The 23,403-nt window shown below is 44.6% G+C and overlaps 1 protein-coding gene across 6 annotated transcripts in view; it reads left to right on the top strand.

Annotated features, from left to right (window-relative positions):
* The window catches only part of LOC139536023 (uncharacterized), a 32,704-nt gene that overhangs the window by 6,789 nt on the left and 2,512 nt on the right, over positions 1-23,403 (top strand). Inside the window, exons 2-3 of one of the 6 annotated variants that reach the window (XM_071336121.1) lie at positions 3,976-9,000; positions 9,190-23,382. In XM_071336121.1, the coding sequence (XP_071192222.1) occupies positions 3,994-9,000; positions 9,190-23,382 (19,200 nt within the window). In that variant the 5' untranslated portion in view covers positions 3,976-3,993. Of the gene's footprint in view, positions 1-3,975; positions 23,383-23,403 lie in introns of all 6 variants that reach the window. The other 5 variants (XM_071336117.1, XM_071336119.1, XM_071336118.1 and 2 more) reach the window with 5 other exon arrangements.

The following is a 23,403-nucleotide window of genomic DNA, read 5'->3' as shown; positions in this document are numbered from 1 at the left end:
GGAAGCTCAGTGTGCCCCTATTTAGGTCTAACTGGCAGCCTGTGCTCCTAAGAAAGTCCAACCCCAGGATACAAGGGTCCTGCACAGCCGCCACCCACACAGGATGAAGCACAGTCCTGCCCCCTACTGTCAGAGTCATTATTCCCTTCCCTTTCATGGGTGCCAGCTCACCTGTGACTGTGCGGAGATGCACAGTTGTAGGCTCACACTGAGTCCAACCTGGCACAATATCTGGCCTCACCAGGGTTACTGTGGACCCAGTGTCCACCAGGGCGGAGCAGGGCACCCTCTCCACAGTGACAGGGACATGACAAAAGTCCCCAACACAGGTCCGGCCCACCACAACAACAGGCTCCATCCGCTTGCTCTCGTCTGCTTCTGGGGGAAGTGGAGCCTTGCTTCCCCGTCTGTGCCGGTGGGCTCCTCCTGAAGAAGATGGTTGTTTGGATAGAAAGCCAGGGGTCCGCACTACCCGGTCTATGCGGACCCCGAGCCGTTTCCCTGAGCTCTGGGGGACATGGGGCAATTTCGGCGCAGATGGCCTGGCTGGCCACAACCCCAGCAGACCCTGGGACCAGGGCGTGTGTTTCATGCCGCCTGTAGCGACACAGCACGAATGAGTTCTGTCATTTCAGCCACCCATGCAGGCTTTTCCGGCTCCGGGCTGCTCTGCCCCCCAGCTCGCACAGAGGGTGTGTCTCCCTGCACCCCCACCAAAGCCCCAGCTGAAGCCCCAGCCCACACCAGCTCCCTCTCCAAAGCCATCTCCAAGGCTATCTGCAATGACTCAGGATGAGCCAGCTGGGTCTGTATGCGCAGCTCCGTAGGAGAGAGCGCCTGTATGAACTGGTCCCGTGCTAGCTCGCTCTGCACGGAGGGGGGCATGTGAGCATATGCCCGCCGAGAGAGGCTCTCAATGTCATTAGCTAGCACCCGTAGAGGCTCTCCAGGCTGCCTGCGTCTATTACTAGTTATTAGTTCGGAGCGCAGTAGCCCGGGCTGTACACACTGTCCATAGCGCCTCCTCAGTGCTCCCACTAAAGCACCATAATCATGTCTGTCCTCGGGGCTAATCAATATCAAACAGGCCAGAGCTTCATCCGTGAGGCATAAAGCCAACTGCAGTGCCCTTTCTTCATCCGACCACCCCCTAAAATGAGCTAACAGTTCAAACTGAGCATGAAAAGCTTCCCAATCCGCCTTACCGGAATACTTCGGGGTCTTAACAGATACGGACGCAGCCGGGAACTGGGCGCCGCCATGTTTGTTTACATCCTGAGCCCCAGATTCCTCGTCCCGCCGCGTCGACGTCACCACTTCGGTCCGCCCACCAGAATCCGCGCGAAACACAGTCGACGAGGCGCTCATGCCCGCTTCAGCCGCAATCACTCTAACGTCCTCCCTCAAGCGGCCTCTGCGCTCCGACGCCCTGGCGATCTCCTCAGCCAGAACCTCCGAGGTCCGTGCACACGCACCTCCTTGGCCATAATCGTCCCCTACCTCCACCTTCACTTTCGGATTCCCTCTAAGCATTTTCAACCCCCGTTCTCACCTACGGTAGCTAGCCACATAAGTCAGCTAGCTAGCTGGCTAACTTTTATCAACGTTTTTACTTCTGACACCAATGTAATGACCTGACTAGATCATAAATGAACAATTGTCCAGACAGAGGCTTGAGTTTGCGAATTGACGGTTTATTAAACCGACTTTACACAGGCTACTGTTTGGGCCGTAGCACACGCCAAATAAATGACAGATAACCCACAAGCCAATCGTGACCTTCTCTTGTGAAGCCCAGACGTAAGAGAGATAACAAAGGCGAAACCTGGTCTTAACTTCCAATACTCCATCCCCCTGCCCAACCCCCCTCCACGCCACTCCGCCAACCGCCAGGATGCCCGGCATCAGAACATTCCAGGCATTCCCGTGATTGGCAGATAGCAGGTTGATTGACATGTCGGACCCCGCGAACACTGGGTACTGGTCAGTACAACACAACCACCTACTAGCCTAACACATAACACACAGCTGTCTGTGCGGGTCGCTACAATATCACTAAAAACAGCATGTAACGATGTTTCACTTTGTTTAAGAAAGTTCGATGGTCCTTTCGCCTTATCTATGGCAGGCTAGCTTGACTGGAGTTAACTTTAGCCGTCGTTAGCTTCTACGCTAACGGACATTTATAAATGAATTAAACTATCAAAACATCATAAAAATAACATATTGTAATGAAACAGGCAGGGAGCCGGCCTCGAACCCTCGACCTTCTAGCCCGAAGTCCAGCGCGCTATCGACTTGTGCACCAAAAGAATGCTCGAACGGCAGTCGATATCGGCGCTTTTAAACCCAGGGTCATTACACAATCATTACACTCCGCTTAACTTAGTGTTTCATATCCTATGCTTTATAACTTGCTCACCGTGATGATAAGGTTTAAAATAGTTCGTTTATATGGTGGGTCTCTTCAGTTTTCAGTTGGCTGACTCAGTGACTTCCAGGCAGGCCAGCACGAGAACCACTTTAGAATGAGAGTGCGTGAAGAAACCACAAGAGCGAGCGGGACCAAACAGGTACAACTGGAAACCTGGTTACAGGCTAGGTTTCCATCCAATTGGCGACAGATTTTCATGTGAATATACAAAAATCCGCATAAAAACAATATTCATATTTTCCCATAAGAGATGTGTTTCCATCAAATTGACTAGTTGCAGATACAAGGCTGTGCCCAATGACGTAGTGCACAATTTCCATGTACCAAATAAAAAAAGTTAAATGGGTTTCCATCCCATTTTCAACTCTACTGATGATTGGGTAGAGCCCAGATACAGTATAGTCAACATGATGAGATTATCATTATGGACAATAGAGCGAGATGATTTTTATTGTCAAACGGCTGCCAAGCATCGATTATCATGTCACCAGAATAAAACCCTCAGAATAAGACCCTGGATATTTATTGGAAAGGAGCATCAAGCTCATCACCTTGCACTTTCACCACCCTGTGACATAGCCGAGGGAAGTTGGGTTCTTTCTTTTTTCTCTCACAAAAGCACTGCACTGGGCCTTTAATAGTCCTGTATTAGCAGAACTATATAACAAAAAAAATGTTTGTTTCGTCAACATTTATTTAACTAGGCAAGTCAGTTAAGAACAAATTCTTATTTACAATGACGGCCTAGGAACAGTGGGTTGTTCAGGGGCAGAACTACAGATTTTTACCTTGTCAGCTAGGGGACTCGATCTAGCAACCTTTCAGTTACTGGCCCAACACTAACCACTAGGCTACCTGCCGCCCCAGCAGGTAAAGTTTACCGGGAAAAAAATTATGTTTCCATCAGGCCTGTAATGACATTTTTTATCTGACGTACTTTACTTGCATAAAAATGTTGGATGGAAACCTAGTAACAGTTATAAATCATTTGTGCACTGCAAATTGACCACAAGAATCCCAAACAGATATACTATTTGACAAAAACAGAATAATTTCAAACATTGATTACATTTGGATACAATCACATATGATTTCTATTTATGCGTGGGAATACTTGGGAACATATTTCCTAAATTAAAATCACTTTGAGCTCATTTCCTTTTTTTGTTTTGTTGCTCAGACAACTTGGCGTGCAAATAAAATCAATTCGACCCACGGGCCACCTATTGGGGAAACCTGGCCTACTGCATGAAGTTTGAACTTGTGTCTATAAAACACTTTTGCTCAAAACCATTTTTTTACCCTAAAGTGTGTGTACATTACTGTATTTATATGTGGGATATTGTTTTTCAACGGAAAAGTTCAAAAATAGCTGGACTGCGTCTTATAAAAGGTCTAGTCTTGCCAACATTCTTTTAGTGGTGCCTTCACAGTGAGTCATTTTATTGTGTAAAAAATGCAAGGAGCATATAATACTCGGAAGCCTTTTAATTACAGCGGGGTTTAGTGATTAACAATCTGCTGTCTGTGTCGTGATATAGGAGGGACTTTGAAGAACCATGTCTGGCAAGAAGTCAAGAAAAGTGAGAATGGGATCATCACGTCAACCCCGTCAGAATCAAGAGGAACATGAGACTAACAAAGATGATGATGGGTCCCAAATGTTGTCAAAGGAAAGGAAAGTAGTTGAAGTTGGGGCTGATTCAGTTTCAGTGATACTCCAAACGGACCTTGTCTCATCAGATAACTTATCAACAATAACACAACAACACACAGAAATAAATAATCCACCATTAAATGACGTCACAGAGTCACATCTGTCTCAACCTGTAAACCCATATCTTCTAAAATCACTTGACACTGCAGGGAAGAGAAGGAAAATGGGGTCTACTCGTCAGAATAAAAGAAAACCAGAGGAGACAGACTTTGGGGAGAAACAAGACACCAAAACTGGAGACGCAGAAAAATCCCTACAACTTCAGGCATCCATTGCAGTTGTGGAATCCTGGTCCTACAGCAACACAGAAGAGCTCCTGGGTCCAAAAGAAAGTGAAACGGACACTGAGTGTCTTTTGTTTGCTTCTAACACACTCGACCAACCGGATGACAGATGTAAAGAGGAAGTTGGTGAGGATATTGAACCTAGTAGTGAAGCTGTGGCTAGTTATAGCAGTGAATTGCTTCAAGATACTCTTGGAACCAAATCAATCTTGCATCTGCCCCTAGACCTTGCGTTGCAAGTTGTTCATGGATTCCCTGCTGAACCAATAACAGAGGAGTTGAAGAAAGAGGAAGAGAGGAGGCAGGAAAGTGAGCATGCCGAGGTGGAGTCCTCCACATTTCTCAGCTCTAGGCATTCGTTAGATCAATCCCTTGAGTCAGACACTTTAACCAACACAGAAGAGTTTGAGTCATTCAATAACACAATAATCCTCCAAAGTGGAGAAGGTGAAGAGAAACTTGAACCTGTTGTAAATGAGTCAGAATTGCAAGATGATATTAACTCTACTGGTCCAGGCAATCAGGAAACATTGCACCAAAGAGATGAAGATGAGAACTTTGTTGATCTGATAGTTGAGGAAAATAATGTACTGGCAAATATAACTCATTTTAGACAACCAGACCATGTAGAAAGCTATGAACCTGAACAAAGTGAGGATATTACCTGCTTTTTACAATCAACCCCCTCAGACAGCTCTTTGGGTCATGACAAAAGTGCTCAATCAGAATCCAGGAGAAGAAAGATGGGTTCAACTCGCAGGAATCCTAGAGGTAGACATGAGGAGGAAGAACATGGAGAGAGTAAGATGCGTAGATATCGTTACCTTTATGATGAGGGAGAAGAGGTCATATTGGGAAAAGAAGAAAAGTTGGGCATCGAAGAGACTGAGTTTGAAATATCTATGGAGCCTAAAGATAGCGCCAGTGTAGACGAGAAAGAAGGAGAGCAGATGGAAAAGGAGAATTTCCAAACAGAGGAAGACACAGAAAACATAGAAGAGACAGGAAGGAGGTTAGAGTGGGACATGGGAACAGTGGAAGGATCTGGTGTTGAAACATCGGAAGAGTCTCTGATGTTATTGGAACGGGAGCATGGAGCAGATGAGGAGAAGAAAGGAATGGAAGAAGAAAGTCTGATTGAACCCACCCCTTTTGATCAATACATCGATTCATTTGGTATTGCAGATCAATTATATAACCAAGAGAAAGGCAACATATTCACTGTAGACTCTGTCAATACAGAAACTGAGAGCAACAATGAAGCAAGCATGGCCCACATAGTTGACCCAAGAGCGCCATTCAGTGTTGGACTGGACCAATCAGGAGACACTTTACTCAGGGAGGAAGATGTTAGTGATTTCACACTGCTTGTGAATAATTCTGAAGTGAGCAAGAGCAGCCAAATAGCATATGACTGTGCTCTTACACTAGAGTCAGATGACACTTTCAGCACTGATCCCAAAATCTCTCCTAGTCAACTCATCCAAACTCCCTGTATGGAAATCACTAACCCCTTTCTCAACCCATTATTACCGCAGAGTATTCAGGGGAATGAGGAGGATGCAAACACTGACCCCAATACCACAGGGGGACTGGACACATCAGAGGTCATTTTACTCAGTGAAGAGGAAATGAGTGATCATGTGCCGCTTGTAAATGAAGTGAGTGTCAGTAGCCAAATGACGTGTGATGATAGAACTCTCACAACAGAGCCCTGCCAAACAGATGAGGCTTTGAGCACTGATCCCAATATCTCTGCTAGTCAACTCAACCAAACTCCATACTCGGATGAAAGCCATAACTCTTTTCCCAATTCACTCTTACTGCAGAGTGTTCAGGACCAAGGTGATAATGCAGCAAACACCGACTCCAATCAGAGTCCTTCTCCAAGCAGGAGGAGAAAGATGGGGTCGACTCGTAGGCATCCTAGAGGTGTACAAAGAGAAGAGGAAGGCACAGAGGAGAAACAAGAAGGGGAAATAGAAAGCACAGAGGAGATAGAAGACAAGAGAGAAAACATGGATGCAGTGGAAGGTTCTTGCATGGAGTTTGAAATGTTGATGGAATCTAAGGATGGAGCTGGTAATGAGAAGAATGAAGGAGAAGAGAGAAATGAGGAGACTGTCCTGACTGACCTCAGCTGGTCATTCAGTACTTCAAATCAAGAGGGAAGAAACATAGAGGCTGACAATATAGAAAGTGAGAGCCAATCAATTATAAAGGACTCAATGGACACAAAAGTCTTGCTTCTACGTGAAGCAGAGTTGACTCAGATTAGTCAAATTCTTCACAACCCTTACCCTGATGTTCCTACTATAGAGTCATATGACTCCTACCTGACCGATGACACACTGAACTCAAATCCTGCCATCACTGGTTTGCAACACAAAGGAACATTATTGGAGGAAACACTTGATGAATCAAGAGGAAACACTGACTCCCCTCCAGATCCACCCTCACTGCAGAGTTCTCTTGGTCCAGAGGAAACAGCAGAGGTAGAATCCTACACTCCAGGGAGGAAAAGGAAGATCGGTTCCACTCGCAGCAAGACTCATCGAGGTAGAAAAGGAGAGGAGAGAAGAGAGGAGGGACAGGAGGACGAGAAAGGAGAAGACACAGATGTTATAGGAGAGGTGGGAGATGTCATTATAACAGCAGAAATGGATTCTAGCATAGAAAAGACTGAGCTTGTAGAGCTTGAGGAACTTCTAGAAAAAGTGACAGAGGATCAGGCGATGGGAGACCCAGCGATCATAGTAGTGGAGGGAGAGGTCAACATAGTAGTAGAAGGAGAATCTGGCATCGAAAAGTCTGAGCTTGTAGAACATACAGAAAAAGTTGGAGAGGCGGAGGAGATAGAAGTAGAAGTGAAAATAGTCGCAGAGAGCGAGAGCAACCAAACTCCCTCTGACACAGCAGCACTTACAGTAGAGGCCCAAGAGTCAGGTGACATGGTTTGTATAGAGCCATATATAACATCACAATACATGGAAGACAATAATCCCTCATTAAATGACCTCACAGAATTAAATCTGTCTCAAACTGAAAACCCATATCTGCTGGAATCACCTGACACTGCAAAGAAGAGAAGGAAAAGGGGTTCTACTCGTCGGAATAAAGGTAAACAAGCAGAGACAGACTTTGGGGAGAAACAAGACGCCAAAACTGGAGACGCAGAAAAATCCCTACAACTTCAGGCGTCCATTGCAGTTGTGGAATCCTGGTCCTACAGCAACACAGAAGAGCTCCTGGGTCCAAAAGAAAGTGAAACGGACACTGAGTGTCTTTTGTTTGCTTCTAACACACTCGACCAACCGGATGACAGATGTAAAGAGGAAGTTGGTGAGGATATTGAACCTAGTAGTGAAGCTGTAGCTAGTTATAGCAGTGAATTGCTTCAAGATACTCTTGGAACCAAATCACTCTTGCATCTGCCCCTAGACCTTGCGTTGCAAGTTGTTCATGGAATCCCTGCTGAACCCATAACAGAGGAGTTGAAGAAAGAGGAAGAGAGGAGGCAGGAAAGTGAGCATGCCGAGGTGGAGTCCTCCACATTTCTCAGCTCTAGGCATTCATTAGATCAATCCCTTGAGTCAGACACTTTAACCAACACAGAAGAGTTTGAGTCATTCAATAACACAATAATCCTCCAAAGTGGAGAAGGTGAAGAGAAACTTGAACCTGTTGTAAATGAGTCAGAATTGCAAGATGATATTAACTCTACTGGTCCAGGCAATCAGGAAACATTGCACCAAAGAGATGAAGATGAGAACTTTGTTGATCTGATAGTTGAGGAAAATATTGTACTGGCAAATATAACTCATTTTAGACAACCAGACCATGTAGAAAGCTATGAACCTGAACAAAGTGAGGATATTACCTGCTTTTTACAATCAACCCCCTCAGACAGCTCTTTGGGTCATGACAAAAGTGCTCAATCAGAATCCAGGAGAAGAAAGATGGGTTCAACTCGCAGGAATCCTAGAGGTAAACATGAGGAGGAAGAACATGGAGAGAGTAAGATGCGTAGATATCGTTACCTTTATGATGACGGAGAAGAGGTCATATTGGGAAAAGAAGAAAAGTTGGGCATCGAAGAGACTGAGTTTGAAATATCTATGGAGCCTAAAGATAGCGCCAGTGTAGACGAGAAAGAAGGAGAGCAGATGGAAAAGGAGAATTTCCAAACAGAGGAAGACACAGAAAACATAGAAGAGACAGGAAGGAGGTTAGAGTGGGACATGGGAACAGTGGAAGGATCTGGTGTTGAAACATCGGAAGAGTCTCTGATGTTATTGGAACGGGAGCATGGAGCAGATGAGGAGAAGAAAGGAATGGAAGAAGAAAGTCTGATTGAACCCACCCCTTTTGATCAATACATCGATTCATTTGGTATTGCAGATCAATTATATAACCAAGAGAAAGGCAACATATTCACTGTAGACTCTGTCAATACAGAAACTGAGAGCAACAATGAAGCAAGCATGGCCCACATAGTTGACCCAAGAGCGCCATTCAGTGTTGGACTGGACCAATCAGGAGACACTTTACTCAGGGAGGAAGAGGTTAGTGATTTCACACTGCTTGTGAATAATTCTGAAGTGAGCAAGAGCAGCCAAATAGCATATGACTGTGCTCTTACACTAGAGTCAGATGACACTTTCAGCACTGATCCCAAAATCTCTCCTAGTCAACTCATCCAAACTCCCTGTATGGAAATCACTAACCCCTTTCTCAACCCATTATTACCGCAGAGTATTCAGGGGAATGAGGAGGATGCAAACACTGACCCCAATACCACAGGGGGACTGGACACATCAGAGGTCATTTTACTCAGTGAAGAGGAAATGAGTGATCATGTGCCGCTTGTAAATGAAGTGAGTGTCAGTAGCCAAATGACGTGTGATGATAGAACTCTCACAACAGAGCCCTGCCAAACAGATGAGGCTTTGAGCACTGATCCCAATATCTCTGCTAGTCAACTCAACCAAACTCCATACTCGGATGAAAGCCATAACTCTTTTCCCAATTCACTCTTACTGCAGAGTGTTCAGGACCAAGGTGATAATGCAGCAAACACCGACTCCAATCAGAGTCCTTCTCCAAGCAGGAGGAGAAAGATGGGGTCGACTCGTAGGCATCCTAGAGGTGTACAAAGAGAAGAGGAAGGCACAGAGGAGAAACAAGAAGGGGAAATAGAAAGCACAGAGGAGATAGAAGACAAGAGAGAAAACATGGATGCAGTGGAAGGTTCTTGCATGGAGTTTGAAATGTTGATGGAATCTAAGGATGGAGCTGGTAATGAGAAGAATGAAGGAGAAGAGAGAAATGAGGAGACTGTCCTGACTGACCTCAGCTGGTCATTCAGTACTTCAAATCAAGAGGGAAGAAACATAGAGGCTGACAATATAGAAAGTGAGAGCCAATCAATTATAAAGGACTCAATGGACACAAAAGTCTTGCTTCTACGTGAAGCAGAGTTGACTCAGATTAGTCAAACTCTTCACAACCCTTACCCTGATGTTCCTACTATAGAGTCATATGACTCCTACCTGACCGATGACACACTGAACTCAAATCCTGCCATCACTGGTTTGCAACACAAAGGAACATCATTGGAGGAAACACTTGATGAATCAAGAGGAAACACTGACTCCCCTCCAGATCCACCCTCACTGCAGAGTTCTCTTGGTCCAGAGGAAACAGCAGAGGTAGAATCCTACACTCCAGGGAGGAAAAGGAAGATCGGTTCCACTCGCAGCAAGACTCATCGAGGTAGAAAAGGAGAGGAAAGAAGAGAGGAGGGACAGGAGGACGAGAAAGGAGAAGACACATATGTTATAGGAGAGGTGGGAGATGTCATTATAACAGCAGAAATGGATTCTAGCATAGAAAAGACTGAGCTTGTAGAGCTTGAGGAACTTCTAGAAAAAGTGACAGAGGAGCAGGCGATGGGAGACCCAGCGATCATAGTAGTGGAGGGAGAGGTCAACATAGTAGTAGAAGGAGAATCTGGCATCGAAAAGTCTGAGCTTGTAGAACATACAGAAAAAGTTGGAGAGGCGGAGGAGATAGAAGTAGAAGTGAAAATAGTCGCAGAGAGCGAGAGCAACCAAACTCCCTCTGACACAGCAGCACTTACAGTAGAGGCCCAAGAGTCAGGTGACATGGTTTGTATAGAGCCATATATAACATCACAATACATGGAAGACAATAATCCCTCATTAAATGACCTCACAGAGTTAAATCTGTCTCAAACTGAAAACCCATATCTGCTGGAATCACCTGACACTGCAAAGAAGAGAAGGAAAAGGGGTTCTACTCGTCGGAATAAAGGTAAACAAGCAGAGACAGACTTTGGGGAGAAACAAGACGCCAAAACTGGAGATGCAGAAAAATCCCTACAACTTCAGGCATCCATTGCAGTTGTGGAATCCTGGTCCTACAGCAACACAGAAGAGCTCCTGGGTCCAAAAGAAAGTGAAACGGACACTGAGTGTCTTTTGTTTGCTTCTAACACACTCGACCAACCGGATGACAGATGTAAAGAGGAAGTTGGTGAGGATATTGAACCTAGTAGTGAAGCTGTGGCTAGTTATAGCAGTGAATTGCTTCAAGATACTCTTGGAACCAAATCACTATTGCATCTGCCCCTAGACCTTGCGTTGCAAGTTGTTCATGGATTCCCTGCTGAACCAATAACAGAGGAGTTGAAGAAAGAGGAAGAGAGGAGGCAGGAAAGTGAGCATGCCGAGGTGGAGTCCTCCACATTTCTCAGCTCTAGGCATTCATTAGATCAATCCCTTGAGTCAGACACTTTAACCAACACAGAAGAGTTTGAGTCATTCAATAACACAATAATCCTCCAAAGTGGAGAAGGTGAAGAGAAACTTGAACCTGTTGTAAATGAGTCAGAATTGCAAGATTATATTAACTCTACTGGTCCAGGCAATCAGGAAACATTGCACCAAAGAGATGAAGATGAGAACTTTGTTGATCTGATAGTTGAGGAAAATATTGTACTGGCAAATATAACTCATTTTAGACAACCAGACCATGTAGAAAGCTATGAACCTGAACAAAGTGAGGATATTACCTGCTTTTTACAATCAACCCCCTCAGACAGCTCTTTGGGTCATGACAAAAGTGCTCAATCAGAATCCAGGAGAAGAAAGATGGGTTCAACTCGCAGGAATCCTAGAGGTAGACATGAGGAGGAAGAACATGGAGAGAGTAAGATGCGTAGATATCGTTACCTTTATGATGAGGGAGAAGAGGTCATATTGGGAAAAGAAGAAAAGTTGGGCATCGAAGAGACTGAGTTTGAAATATCTATGGAGCCTAAAGATAGCGCCAGTGTAGACGAGAAAGAAGGAGAGCAGATGGAAAAGGAGAATTTCCAAACAGAGGAAGACACAGAAAACATAGAAGAGACAGGAAGGAGGTTAGAGTGGGACATGGGAACAGTGGAAGGATCTGGTGTTGAAACATCGGAAGAGTCTCTGATGTTATTGGAACGGGAGCATGGAGCAGATGAGGAGAAGAAAGGAATGGAAGAAGAAAGTCTGATTGAACCCACCCCTTTTGATCAATACATCGATTCATTTGGTATTGCAGATCAATTATATAACCAAGAGAAAGGCAACATATTCACTGTAGACTCTGTCAATACAGAAACTGAGAGCAACAATGAAGCAAGCATGGCCCACATAGTTGACCCAAGAGCGCCATTCAGTGTTGGACTGGACCAATCAGGAGACACTTTACTCAGGGAGGAAGAGGTTAGTGATTTCACACTGCTTGTGAATAATTCTGAAGTGAGCAAGAGCAGCCAAATAGCATATGACTGTGCTCTTACACTAGAGTCAGATGACACTTTCAGCACTGATCCCAAAATCTCTCCTAGTCAACTCATCCAAACTCCCTGTATGGAAATCACTAACCCCTTTCTCAACCCATTATTACCGCAGAGTATTCAGGGGAATGAGGAGGATGCAAACACTGACCCCAATACCACAGGGGGACTGGACACATCAGAGGTCATTTTACTCAGTGAAGAGGAAATGAGTGATCATGTGCCGCTTGTAAATAAAGTGAGTGTCAGTAGCCAAATGACGTGTGATGATAGAACTCTCACAACAGAGCCCTGCCAAACAGATGAGGCTTTGAGCACTGATCCCAATATCTCTGCTAGTCAACTCAACCAAACTCCATACTCGGATGAAAGCCATAACTCTTTTCCCAATTCACTCTTACTGCAGAGTGTTCAGGACCAAGGTGATAATGCAGCAAACACCGACTCCAATCAGAGTCCTTCTCCAAGCAGGAGGAGAAAGATGGGGTCGACTCGTAGGCATCCTAGAGGTGTACAAAGAGAAGAGGAAGGCACAGAGGAGAAACAAGAAGGGGAAATAGAAAGCACAGAGGAGATAGAAGACAAGAGAGAAAACATGGATGCAGTGGAAGGTTCTTGCATGGAGTTTGAAATGTTGATGGAATCTAAGGATGGAGCTGGTAATGAGAAGAATGAAGGAGAAGAGAGAAATGAGGAGACTGTCCTGACTGACCTCAGCTGGTCATTCAGTACTTCAAATCAAGAGGGAAGAAACATAGAGGCTGACAATATAGAAAGTGAGAGCCAATCAATTATAAAGGACTCAATGGACACAAAAGTCTTGCTTCTACGTGAAGCAGAGTTGACTCAGATTAGTCAAATTCTTCACAACCCTTACCCTGATGTTCCTACTATAGAGTCATATGACTCCTACCTGACCGATGACACACTGAACTCAAATCCTGCCATCACTGGTTTGCAACACAAAGGAACATTATTGGAGGAAACACTTGATGAATCAAGAGGAAACACTGACTCCCCTCCAGATCCACCCTCACTGCAGAGTTCTCTTGGTCCAGAGGAAACAGCAGAGGTAGAATCCTACACTCCAGGGAGGAAAAGGAAGATCGGTTCCACTCGCAGCAAGACTCATCGAGGTAGAAAAGGAGAGGAGAGAAGAGAGGAGGGACAGGAGGACGAGAAAGGAGAAGACACAGATGTTATAGGAGAGGTGGGAGATGTCATTATAACAGCAGAAATGGATTCTAGCATAGAAAAGACTGAGCTTGTAGAGCTTGAGGAACTTCTAGAAAAAGTGACAGAGGATCAGGCGATGGGAGACCCAGCGATCATAGTAGTGGAGGGAGAGGTCAACATAGTAGTAGAAGGAGAATCTGGCATCGAAAAGTCTGAGCTTGTAGAACATACAGAAAAAGTTGGAGAGGCGGAGGAGATAGAAGTAGAAGTGAAAATAGTCGCAGAGAGCGAGAGCAACCAAACTCCCTCTGACACAGCAGCACTTACAGTAGAGGCCCAAGAGTCAGGTGACATGGTTTGTATAGAGCCATATATAACATCACAATACATGGAAGACAATAATCCCTCATTAAATGACCTCACAGAGTTAAATCTGTCTCAAACTGAAAACCCATATCTGCTGGAATCACCTGACACTGCAAAGAAGAGAAGGAAAAGGGGTTCTACTCGTCGGAATAAAGGTAAACAAGCAGAGACAGACTTTGGGGAGAAACAAGACGCCAAAACTGGAGATGCAGAAAAATCCCTACAACTTCAGGCATCCATTGCAGTTGTGGAATCCTGGTCCTACAGCAACACAGAAGAGCTCCTGGGTCCAAAAGAAAGTGAAACGGACACTGAGTGTCTTTTGTTTGCTTCTAACACACTCGACCAACCGGATGACAGATGTAAAGAGGAAGTTGGTGAGGATATTGAACCTAGTAGTGAAGCTGTGGCTAGTTATAGCAGTGAATTGCTTCAAGATACTCTTGGAACCAAATCACTATTGCATCTGCCCCTAGACCTTGCGTTGCAAGTTGTTCATGGATTCCCTGCTGAACCAATAACAGAGGAGTTGAAGAAAGAGGAAGAGAGGAGGCAGGAAAGTGAGCATGCCGAGGTGGAGTCCTCCACATTTCTCAGCTCTAGGCATTCATTAGATCAATCCCTTGAGTCAGACACTTTAACCAACACAGAAGAGTTTGAGTCATTCAATAACACAATAATCCTCCAAAGTGGAGAAGGTGAAGAGAAACTTGAACCTGTTGTAAATGAGTCAGAATTGCAAGATGATATTAACTCTACTGGTCCAGGCAATCAGGAAACATTGCACCAAAGAGATGAAGATGAGAACTTTGTTGATCTGATAGTTGAGGAAAATATTGTACTGGCAAATATAACTCATTTTAGACAACCAGACCATGTAGAAAGCTATGAACCTGAACAAAGTGAGGATATTACCTGCTTTTTACAATCAACCCCCTCAGACAGCTCTTTGGGTCATGACAAAAGTGCTCAATCAGAATCCAGGAGAAGAAAGATGGGTTCAACTCGCAGGAATCCTAGAGGTAGACATGAGGAGGAAGAACATGGAGAGAGTAAGATGCGTAGATATCGTTACCTTTATGATGAGGGAGAAGAGGTCATATTGGGAAAAGAAGAAAAGTTGGGCATCGAAGAGACTGAGTTTGAAATATCTATGGAGCCTAAAGATAGCGCCAGTGTAGACGAGAAAGAAGGAGAGCAGATGGAAAAGGAGAATTTCCAAACAGAGGAAGACACAGAAAACATAGAAGAGACAGGAAGGAGGTTAGAGTGGGACATGGGAACAGTGGAAGGATCTGGTGTTGAAACATCGGAAGAGTCTCTGATGTTATTGGAACGGGAGCATGGAGCAGATGAGGAGAAGAAAGGAATGGAAGAAGAAAGTCTGATTGAACCCACCCCTTTTGATCAATACATCGATTCATTTGGTATTGCAGATCAATTATATAACCAAGAGAAAGGCAACATATTCACTGTAGACTCTGTCAATACAGAAACTGAGAGCAACAATGAAGCAAGCATGGCCCACATAGTTGACCCAAGAGCGCCATTCAGTGTTGGACTGGACCAATCAGGAGACACTTTACTCAGGGAGGAAGAGGTTAGTGATTTCACACTGCTTGTGAATAATTCTGAAGTGAGCAAGAGCAGCCAAATAGCATATGACTGTGCTCTTACACTAGAGTCAGATGACACTTTCAGCACTGATCCCAAAATCTCTCCTAGTCAACTCATCCAAACTCCCTGTATGGAAATCACTAACCCCTTTCTCAACCCATTATTACCGCAGAGTATTCAGGGGAATGAGGAGGATGCAAACACTGACCCCAATACCACAGGGGGACTGGACACATCAGAGGTCATTTTACTCAGTGAAGAGGAAATGAGTGATCATGTGCCGCTTGTAAATGAAGTGAGTGTCAGTAGCCAAATGACGTGTGATGATAGAACTCTCACAACAGAGCCCTGCCAAACAGATGAGGCTTTGAGCACTGATCCCAATATCTCTGCTAGTCAACTCAACCAAACTCCATACTCGGATGAAAGCCATAACTCTTTTCCCAATTCACTCTTACTGCAGAGTGTTCAGGACCAAGGTGATAATGCAGCAAACACCGACTCCAATCAGAGTCCTTCTCCAAGCAGGAGGAGAAAGATGGGGTCGACTCGTAGGCATCCTAGAGGTGTACAAAGAGAAGAGGAAGGCACAGAGGAGAAACAAGAAGGGGAAATAGAAAGCACAGAGGAGATAGAAGACAAGAGAGAAAACATGGATGCAGTGGAAGGTTCTTGCATGGAGTTTGAAATGTTGATGGAATCTAAGGATGGAGCTGGTAATGAGAAGAATGAAGGAGAAGAGAGAAATGAGGAGACTGTCCTGACTGACCTCAGCTGGTCATTCAGTACTTCAAATCAAGAGGGAAGAAACATAGAGGCTGACAATATAGAAAGTGAGAGCCAATCAATTATAAAGGACTCAATGGACACAAAAGTCTTGCTTCTACGTGAAGCAGAGTTGACTCAGATTAGTCAAATTCTTCACAACCCTTACCCTGATGTTCCTACTATAGAGTCATATGACTCCTACCTGACCGATGACACACTGAACTCAAATCCTGCCATCACTGGTTTGCAACACAAAGGAACATTATTGGAGGAAACACTTGATGAATCAAGAGGAAACACTGACTCCCCTCCAGATCCACCCTCACTGCAGAGTTCTCTTGGTCCAGAGGAAACAGCAGAGGTAGAATCCTACACTCCAGGGAGGAAAAGGAAGATCGGTTCCACTCGCAGCAAGACTCATCGAGGTAGAAAAGGAGAGGAGAGAAGAGAGGAGGGACAGGAGGACGAGAAAGGAGAAGACACAGATGTTATAGGAGAGGTGGGAGATGTCATTATAACAGCAGAAATGGATTCTAGCATAGAAAAGACTGAGCTTGTAGAGCTTGAGGAACTTCTAGAAAAAGTGACAGAGGATCAGGCGATGGGAGACCCAGCGATCATAGTAGTGGAGGGAGAGGTCAACATAGTAGTAGAAGGAGAATCTGGCATCGAAAAGTCTGAGCTTGTAGAACATACAGAAAAAGTTGGAGAGGCGGAGGAGATAGAAGTAGAAGTGAAAATAGTCGCAGAGAGCGAGAGCAACCAAACTCCCTCTGACACAGCAGCACTTACAGTAGAGGCCCAAGAGTCAGGTGACATGGTTTGTATAGAGCCATATATAACATCACAATACATGGAAGACAATAATCCCTCATTAAATGACCTCACAGAATTAAATCTGTCTCAAACTGAAAACCCATATCTGCTGGAATCACCTGACACTGCAAAGAAGAGAAGGAAAAGGGGTTCTACTCGTCGGAATAAAGGTAAACAAGCAGAGACAGACTTTGGGGAGAAACAAGACGCCAAAACTGGAGACGCAGAAAAATCCCTACAACTTCAGGCGTCCATTGCAGTTGTGGAATCCTGGTCCTACAGCAACACAGAAGAGCTCCTGGGTCCAAAAGAAAGTGAAACGGACACTGAGTGTCTTTTGTTTGCTTCTAACACACTCGACCAACCGGATGACAGATGTAAAGAGGAAGTTGGTGAGGATATTGAACCTAGTAGTGAAGCTGTAGCTAGTTATAGCAGTGAATTGCTTCAAGATACTCTTGGAACCAAATCACTCTTGCATCTGCCCCTAGACCTTGCGTTGCAAGTTGTTCATGGAATCCCTGCTGAACCCATAACAGAGGAGTTGAAGAAAGAGGAAGAGAGGAGGCAGGAAAGTGAGCATGCCGAGGTGGAGTCCTCCACATTTCTCAGCTCTAGGCATTCATTAGATCAATCCCTTGAGTCAGACACTTTAACCAACACAGAAGAGTTTGAGTCATTCAATAACACAATAATCCTCCAAAGTGGAGAAGGTGAAGAGAAACTTGAACCTGTTGTAAATGAGTCAGAATTGCAAGATGATATTAACTCTACTGGTCCAGGCAATCAGGAAACATTGCACCAAAGAGATGAAGATGAGAACTTTGTTGATCTGATAGTTGAGGAAAATATTGTACTGGCAAATATAACTCATTTTAGACAACCAGACCATGTAGAAAGCTATGAACCTGAACAAAGTGAGGATATTACCTGCTTTTTACAATCAACCCCCTCAGACAGCTCTTTGGGTCATGACAAAAGTGCTCAATCAGAATCCAGGAGAAGAAAGATGGGTTCAACTCGCAGGAATCCTAGAGGTAGACATGAGGAGGAAGAACATGGAGAGAGTAAGATGCGTAGATATCGTTACCTTTATGATGAGGGAGAAGAGGTCATATTGGGAAAAGAAGAAAAGTTGGGCATCGAAGAGACTGAGTTTGAAATATCTATGGAGCCTAAAGATAGCGCCAGTGTAGACGAGAAAGAAGGAGAGCAGATGGAAAAGGAGAATTTCCAAACAGAGGAAGACACAGAAAACATAGAAGAGACAGGAAGGAGGTTAGAGTGGGACATGGGAACAGTGGAAGGATCTGGTGTTGAAACATCGGAAGAGTCTCTGATGTTATTGGAACGAGAGCATGGAGCAGATGAGGAGAAGAAAGGAATGGAAGAAGAAAGTCTGATTGAACCCACCCCTTTTGATCAATACATCGATTCATTTGGTATTGCAGATCAATTATATAACCAAGAGAAAGGCAACATATTCACTGTAGACTCTGTCAATACAGAAACTGAGAGCAACAATGAAGCAAGCATGGCCCACATAGTTGACCCAAGAGCGCCATTCAGTGTTGGACTGGACCAATCAGGAGACACTTTACTCAGGGAGGAAGAGGTTAGTGATTTCACACTGCTTGTGAATAATTCTGAAGTGAGCAAGAGCAGCCAAATAGCATATGACTGTGCTCTTACACTAGAGTCAGATGACACTTTCAGCACTGATCCCAAAATCTCTCCTAGTCAACTCATCCAAACTCCCTGTATGGAAATCACTAACCCCTTTCTCAACCCATTATTACCGCAGAGTATTCAGGGGAATGAGGAGGATGCAAACACTGACCCCAATACCACAGGGGGACTGGACACATCAGAGGTCATTTTACTCAGTGAAGAGGAAATGAGTGATCATGTGCCGCTTGTAAATGAAGTGAGTGTCAGTAGCCAAATGACGTGTGATGATAGAACTCTCACAACAGAGCCCTGCCAAACAGATGAGGCTTTGAGCACTGATCCCAATATCTCTGCTAGTCAACTCAACCAAACTCCATACTCGGATGAAAGCCATAACTCTTTTCCCAATTCACTCTTACTGCAGAGTGTTCAGGACCAAGGTGATAATGCAGCAAACACCGACTCCAATCAGAGTCCTTCTCCAAGCAGGAGGAGAAAGATGGGGTCGACTCGTAGGCATCCTAGAGGTGTACAAAGAGAAGAGGAAGGCACAGAGGAGAAACAAGAAGGGGAAATAGAAAGCACAGAGGAGATAGAAGACAAGAGAGAAAACATGGATGCAGTGGAAGGTTCTTGCATGGAGTTTGAAATGTTGATGGAATCTAAGGATGGAGCTGGTAATGAGAAGAATGAAGGAGAAGAGAGAAATGAGGAGACTGTCCTGACTGACCTCAGCTGGTCATTCAGTACTTCAAATCAAGAGGGAAGAAACATAGAGGCTGACAATATAGAAAGTGAGAGCCAATCAATTATAAAGGACTCAATGGACACAAAAGTCTTGCTTCTACGTGAAGCAGAGTTGACTCAGATTAGTCAAATTCTTCACAACCCTTACCCTGATGTTCCTACTATAGAGTCATATGACTCCTACCTGACCGATGACACACTGAACTCAAATCCTGCCATCACTGGTTTGCAACACAAAGGAACATTATTGGAGGAAACACTTGATGAATCAAGAGGAAACACTGACTCCCCTCCAGATCCACCCTCACTGCAGAGTTCTCTTGGTCCAGAGGAAACAGCAGAGGTAGAATCCTACACTCCAGGGAGGAAAAGGAAGATCGGTTCCACTCGCAGCAAGACTCATCGAGGTAGAAAAGGAGAGGAGAGAAGAGAGGAGGGACAGGAGGACGAGAAAGGAGAAGACACAGATGTTATAGGAGAGGTGGGAGATGTCATTATAACAGCAGAAATGGATTCTAGCATAGAAAAGACTGAGCTTGTAGAGCTTGAGGAACTTCTAGAAAAAGTGACAGAGGATCAGGCGATGGGAGACCCAGCGATCATAGTAGTGGAGGGAGAGGTCAACATAGTAGTAGAAGGAGAATCTGGCATCGAAAAGTCTGAGCTTGTAGAACATACAGAAAAAGTTGGAGAGGCGGAGGAGATAGAAGTAGAAGTGAAAATAGTCGCAGAGAGCGAGAGCAACCAAACTCCCTCTGACACAGCAGCACTTACAGTAGAGGCCCAAGAGTCAGGTGACATGGTTTGTATAGAGCCATATATAACATCACAATACATGGAAGACAATAATCCCTCATTAAATGACCTCACAGAATTAAATCTGTCTCAAACTGAAAACCCATATCTGCTGGAATCACCTGACACTGCAAAGAAGAGAAGGAAAAGGGGTTCTACTCGTCGGAATAAAGGTAAACAAGCAGAGACAGACTTTGGGGAGAAACAAGACGCCAAAACTGGAGACGCAGAAAAATCCCTACAACTTCAGGCGTCCATTGCAGTTGTGGAATCCTGGTCCTACAGCAACACAGAAGAGCTCCTGGGTCCAAAAGAAAGTGAAACGGACACTGAGTGTCTTTTGTTTGCTTCTAACACACTCGACCAACCGGATGACAGATGTAAAGAGGAAGTTGGTGAGGATATTGAACCTAGTAGTGAAGCTGTAGCTAGTTATAGCAGTGAATTGCTTCAAGATACTCTTGGAACCAAATCACTCTTGCATCTGCCCCTAGACCTTGCGTTGCAAGTTGTTCATGGAATCCCTGCTGAACCCATAACAGAGGAGTTGAAGAAAGAGGAAGAGAGGAGGCAGGAAAGTGAGCATGCCGAGGTGGAGTCCTCCACATTTCTCAGCTCTAGGCATTCATTAGATCAATCCCTTGAGTCAGACACTTTAACCAACACAGAAGAGTTTGAGTCATTCAATAACACAATAATCCTCCAAAGTGGAGAAGGTGAAGAGAAACTTGAACCTGTTGTAAATGAGTCAGAATTGCAAGATGATATTAACTCTACTGGTCCAGGCAATCAGGAAACATTGCACCAAAGAGATGAAGATGAGAACTTTGTTGATCTGATAGTTGAGGAAAATATTGTACTGGCAAATATAACTCATTTTAGACAACCAGACCATGTAGAAAGCTATGAACCTGAACAAAGTGAGGATATTACCTGCTTTTTACAATCAACCCCCTCAGACAGCTCTTTGGGTCATGACAAAAGTGCTCAATCAGAATCCAGGAGAAGAAAGATGGGTTCAACTCGCAGGAATCCTAGAGGTAGACATGAGGAGGAAGAACATGGAGAGAGTAAGATGCGTAGATATCGTTACCTTTATGATGACGGAGAAGAGGTCATATTGGGAAAAGAAGAAAAGTTGGGCATCGAAGAGACTGAGTTTGAAATATCTATGGAGCCTAAAGATAGCGCCAGTGTAGACGAGAAAGAAGGAGAGCAGATGGAAAAGGAGAATTTCCAAACAGAGGAAGACACAGAAAACATAGAAGAGACAGGAAGGAGGTTAGAGTGGGACATGGGAACAGTGGAAGGATCTGGTGTTGAAACATCGGAAGAGTCTCTGATGTTATTGGAACGGGAGCATGGAGCAGATGAGGAGAAGAAAGGAATGGAAGAAGAAAGTCTGATTGAACCCACCCCTTTTGATCAATACATCGATTCATTTGGTATTGCAGATCAATTATATAACCAAGAGAAAGGCAACATATTCACTGTAGACTCTGTCAATACAGAAACTGAGAGCAACAATGAAGCAAGCATGGCCCACATAGTTGACCCAAGAGCGCCATTCAGTGTTGGACTGGACCAATCAGGAGACACTTTACTCAGGGAGGAAGAGGTTAGTGATTTCACACTGCTTGTGAATAATTCTGAAGTGAGCAAGAGCAGCCAAATAGCATATGACTGTGCTCTTACACTAGAGTCAGATGACACTTTCAGCACTGATCCCAAAATCTCTCCTAGTCAACTCATCCAAACTCCCTGTATGGAAATCACTAACCCCTTTCTCAACCCATTATTACCGCAGAGTATTCAGGGGAATGAGGAGGATGCAAACACTGACCCCAATACCACAGGGGGACTGGACACATCAGAGGTCATTTTACTCAGTGAAGAGGAAATGAGTGATCATGTGCCGCTTGTAAATAAAGTGAGTGTCAGTAGCCAAATGACGTGTGATGATAGAACTCTCACAACAGAGCCCTGCCAAACAGATGAGGCTTTGAGCACTGATCCCAATATCTCTGCTAGTCAACTCAACCAAACTCCATACTCGGATGAAAGCCATAACTCTTTTCCCAATTCACTCTTACTGCAGAGTGTTCAGGACCAAGGTGATAATGCAGCAAACACCGACTCCAATCAGAGTCCTTCTCCAAGCAGGAGGAGAAAGATGGGGTCGACTCGTAGGCATCCTAGAGGTGTACAAAGAGAAGAGGAAGGCACAGAGGAGAAACAAGAAGGGGAAATAGAAAGCACAGAGGAGATAGAAGACAAGAGAGAAAACATGGATGCAGTGGAAGGTTCTTGCATGGAGTTTGAAATGTTGATGGAATCTAAGGATGGAGCTGGTAATGAGAAGAATGAAGGAGAAGAGAGAAATGAGGAGACTGTCCTGACTGACCTCAGCTGGTCATTCAGTACTTCAAATCAAGAGGGAAGAAACATAGAGGCTGACAATATAGAAAGTGAGAGCCAATCAATTATAAAGGAATCAATGGACACAAAACTCTTGCTTCTATGTGAATCAGATTTCGCTGAGATTAGGGAAACTCTTCACAACCCTGATGTTCCTACTCTTGAGTCCCATCTGACTGATGACACACTGATTTCAACAGATAAAGTTAGAGAGGTGGAGGAGATAGAAGTAGAAGTGAAAATAGTAATGGAGAGCCAGAGCATCCAAACTCCCTCTGACGCAGCAGCTCTTACAGTAGAGGCCCAAGAGTCAGGTGACATGGTTTGTATAGACCCTCATATCTCTGCTATTCAACTTACCCAAGCAGCAGACATGGAACAATGTCTGTTAACACAAAGTAATAGCCCCAGTCTTCCTTCGAAATCATCTCTGTCTCTGAGTTCCCAATCTCGCGAGGTTGTTGGTGAATCCAAAGCTACAGGGAATAGAAGAAAGATGGGCTTTACTCATCGGACACAGGGAGGACTCCACGCAGAGGAAGAGAAGCAGGAGACAGGAGAAAATATAACAGAGGCAGAGGTCAGAGCGGAAACCATTGGAAATCCAGAAGTCAATGCTGTTTTGGAAAGATTTCAAGAGGAGCGCAGGGCTGAAGCTGTCAGTCTGGAGGACCAACAGGAGATACAGAGCACAGAGAAGGAGACAATACTCATAGAGGTACTTTGGCTTTCCTTACAA

This window comes from Salvelinus alpinus, chromosome 12 (assembly GCF_045679555.1).
Source record: "Salvelinus alpinus chromosome 12, SLU_Salpinus.1, whole genome shotgun sequence".
NCBI lineage: Eukaryota > Metazoa > Chordata > Actinopteri > Salmoniformes > Salmonidae > Salvelinus > Salvelinus alpinus.
This window is presented reverse-complemented; position numbering and strand designations above follow the sequence as displayed.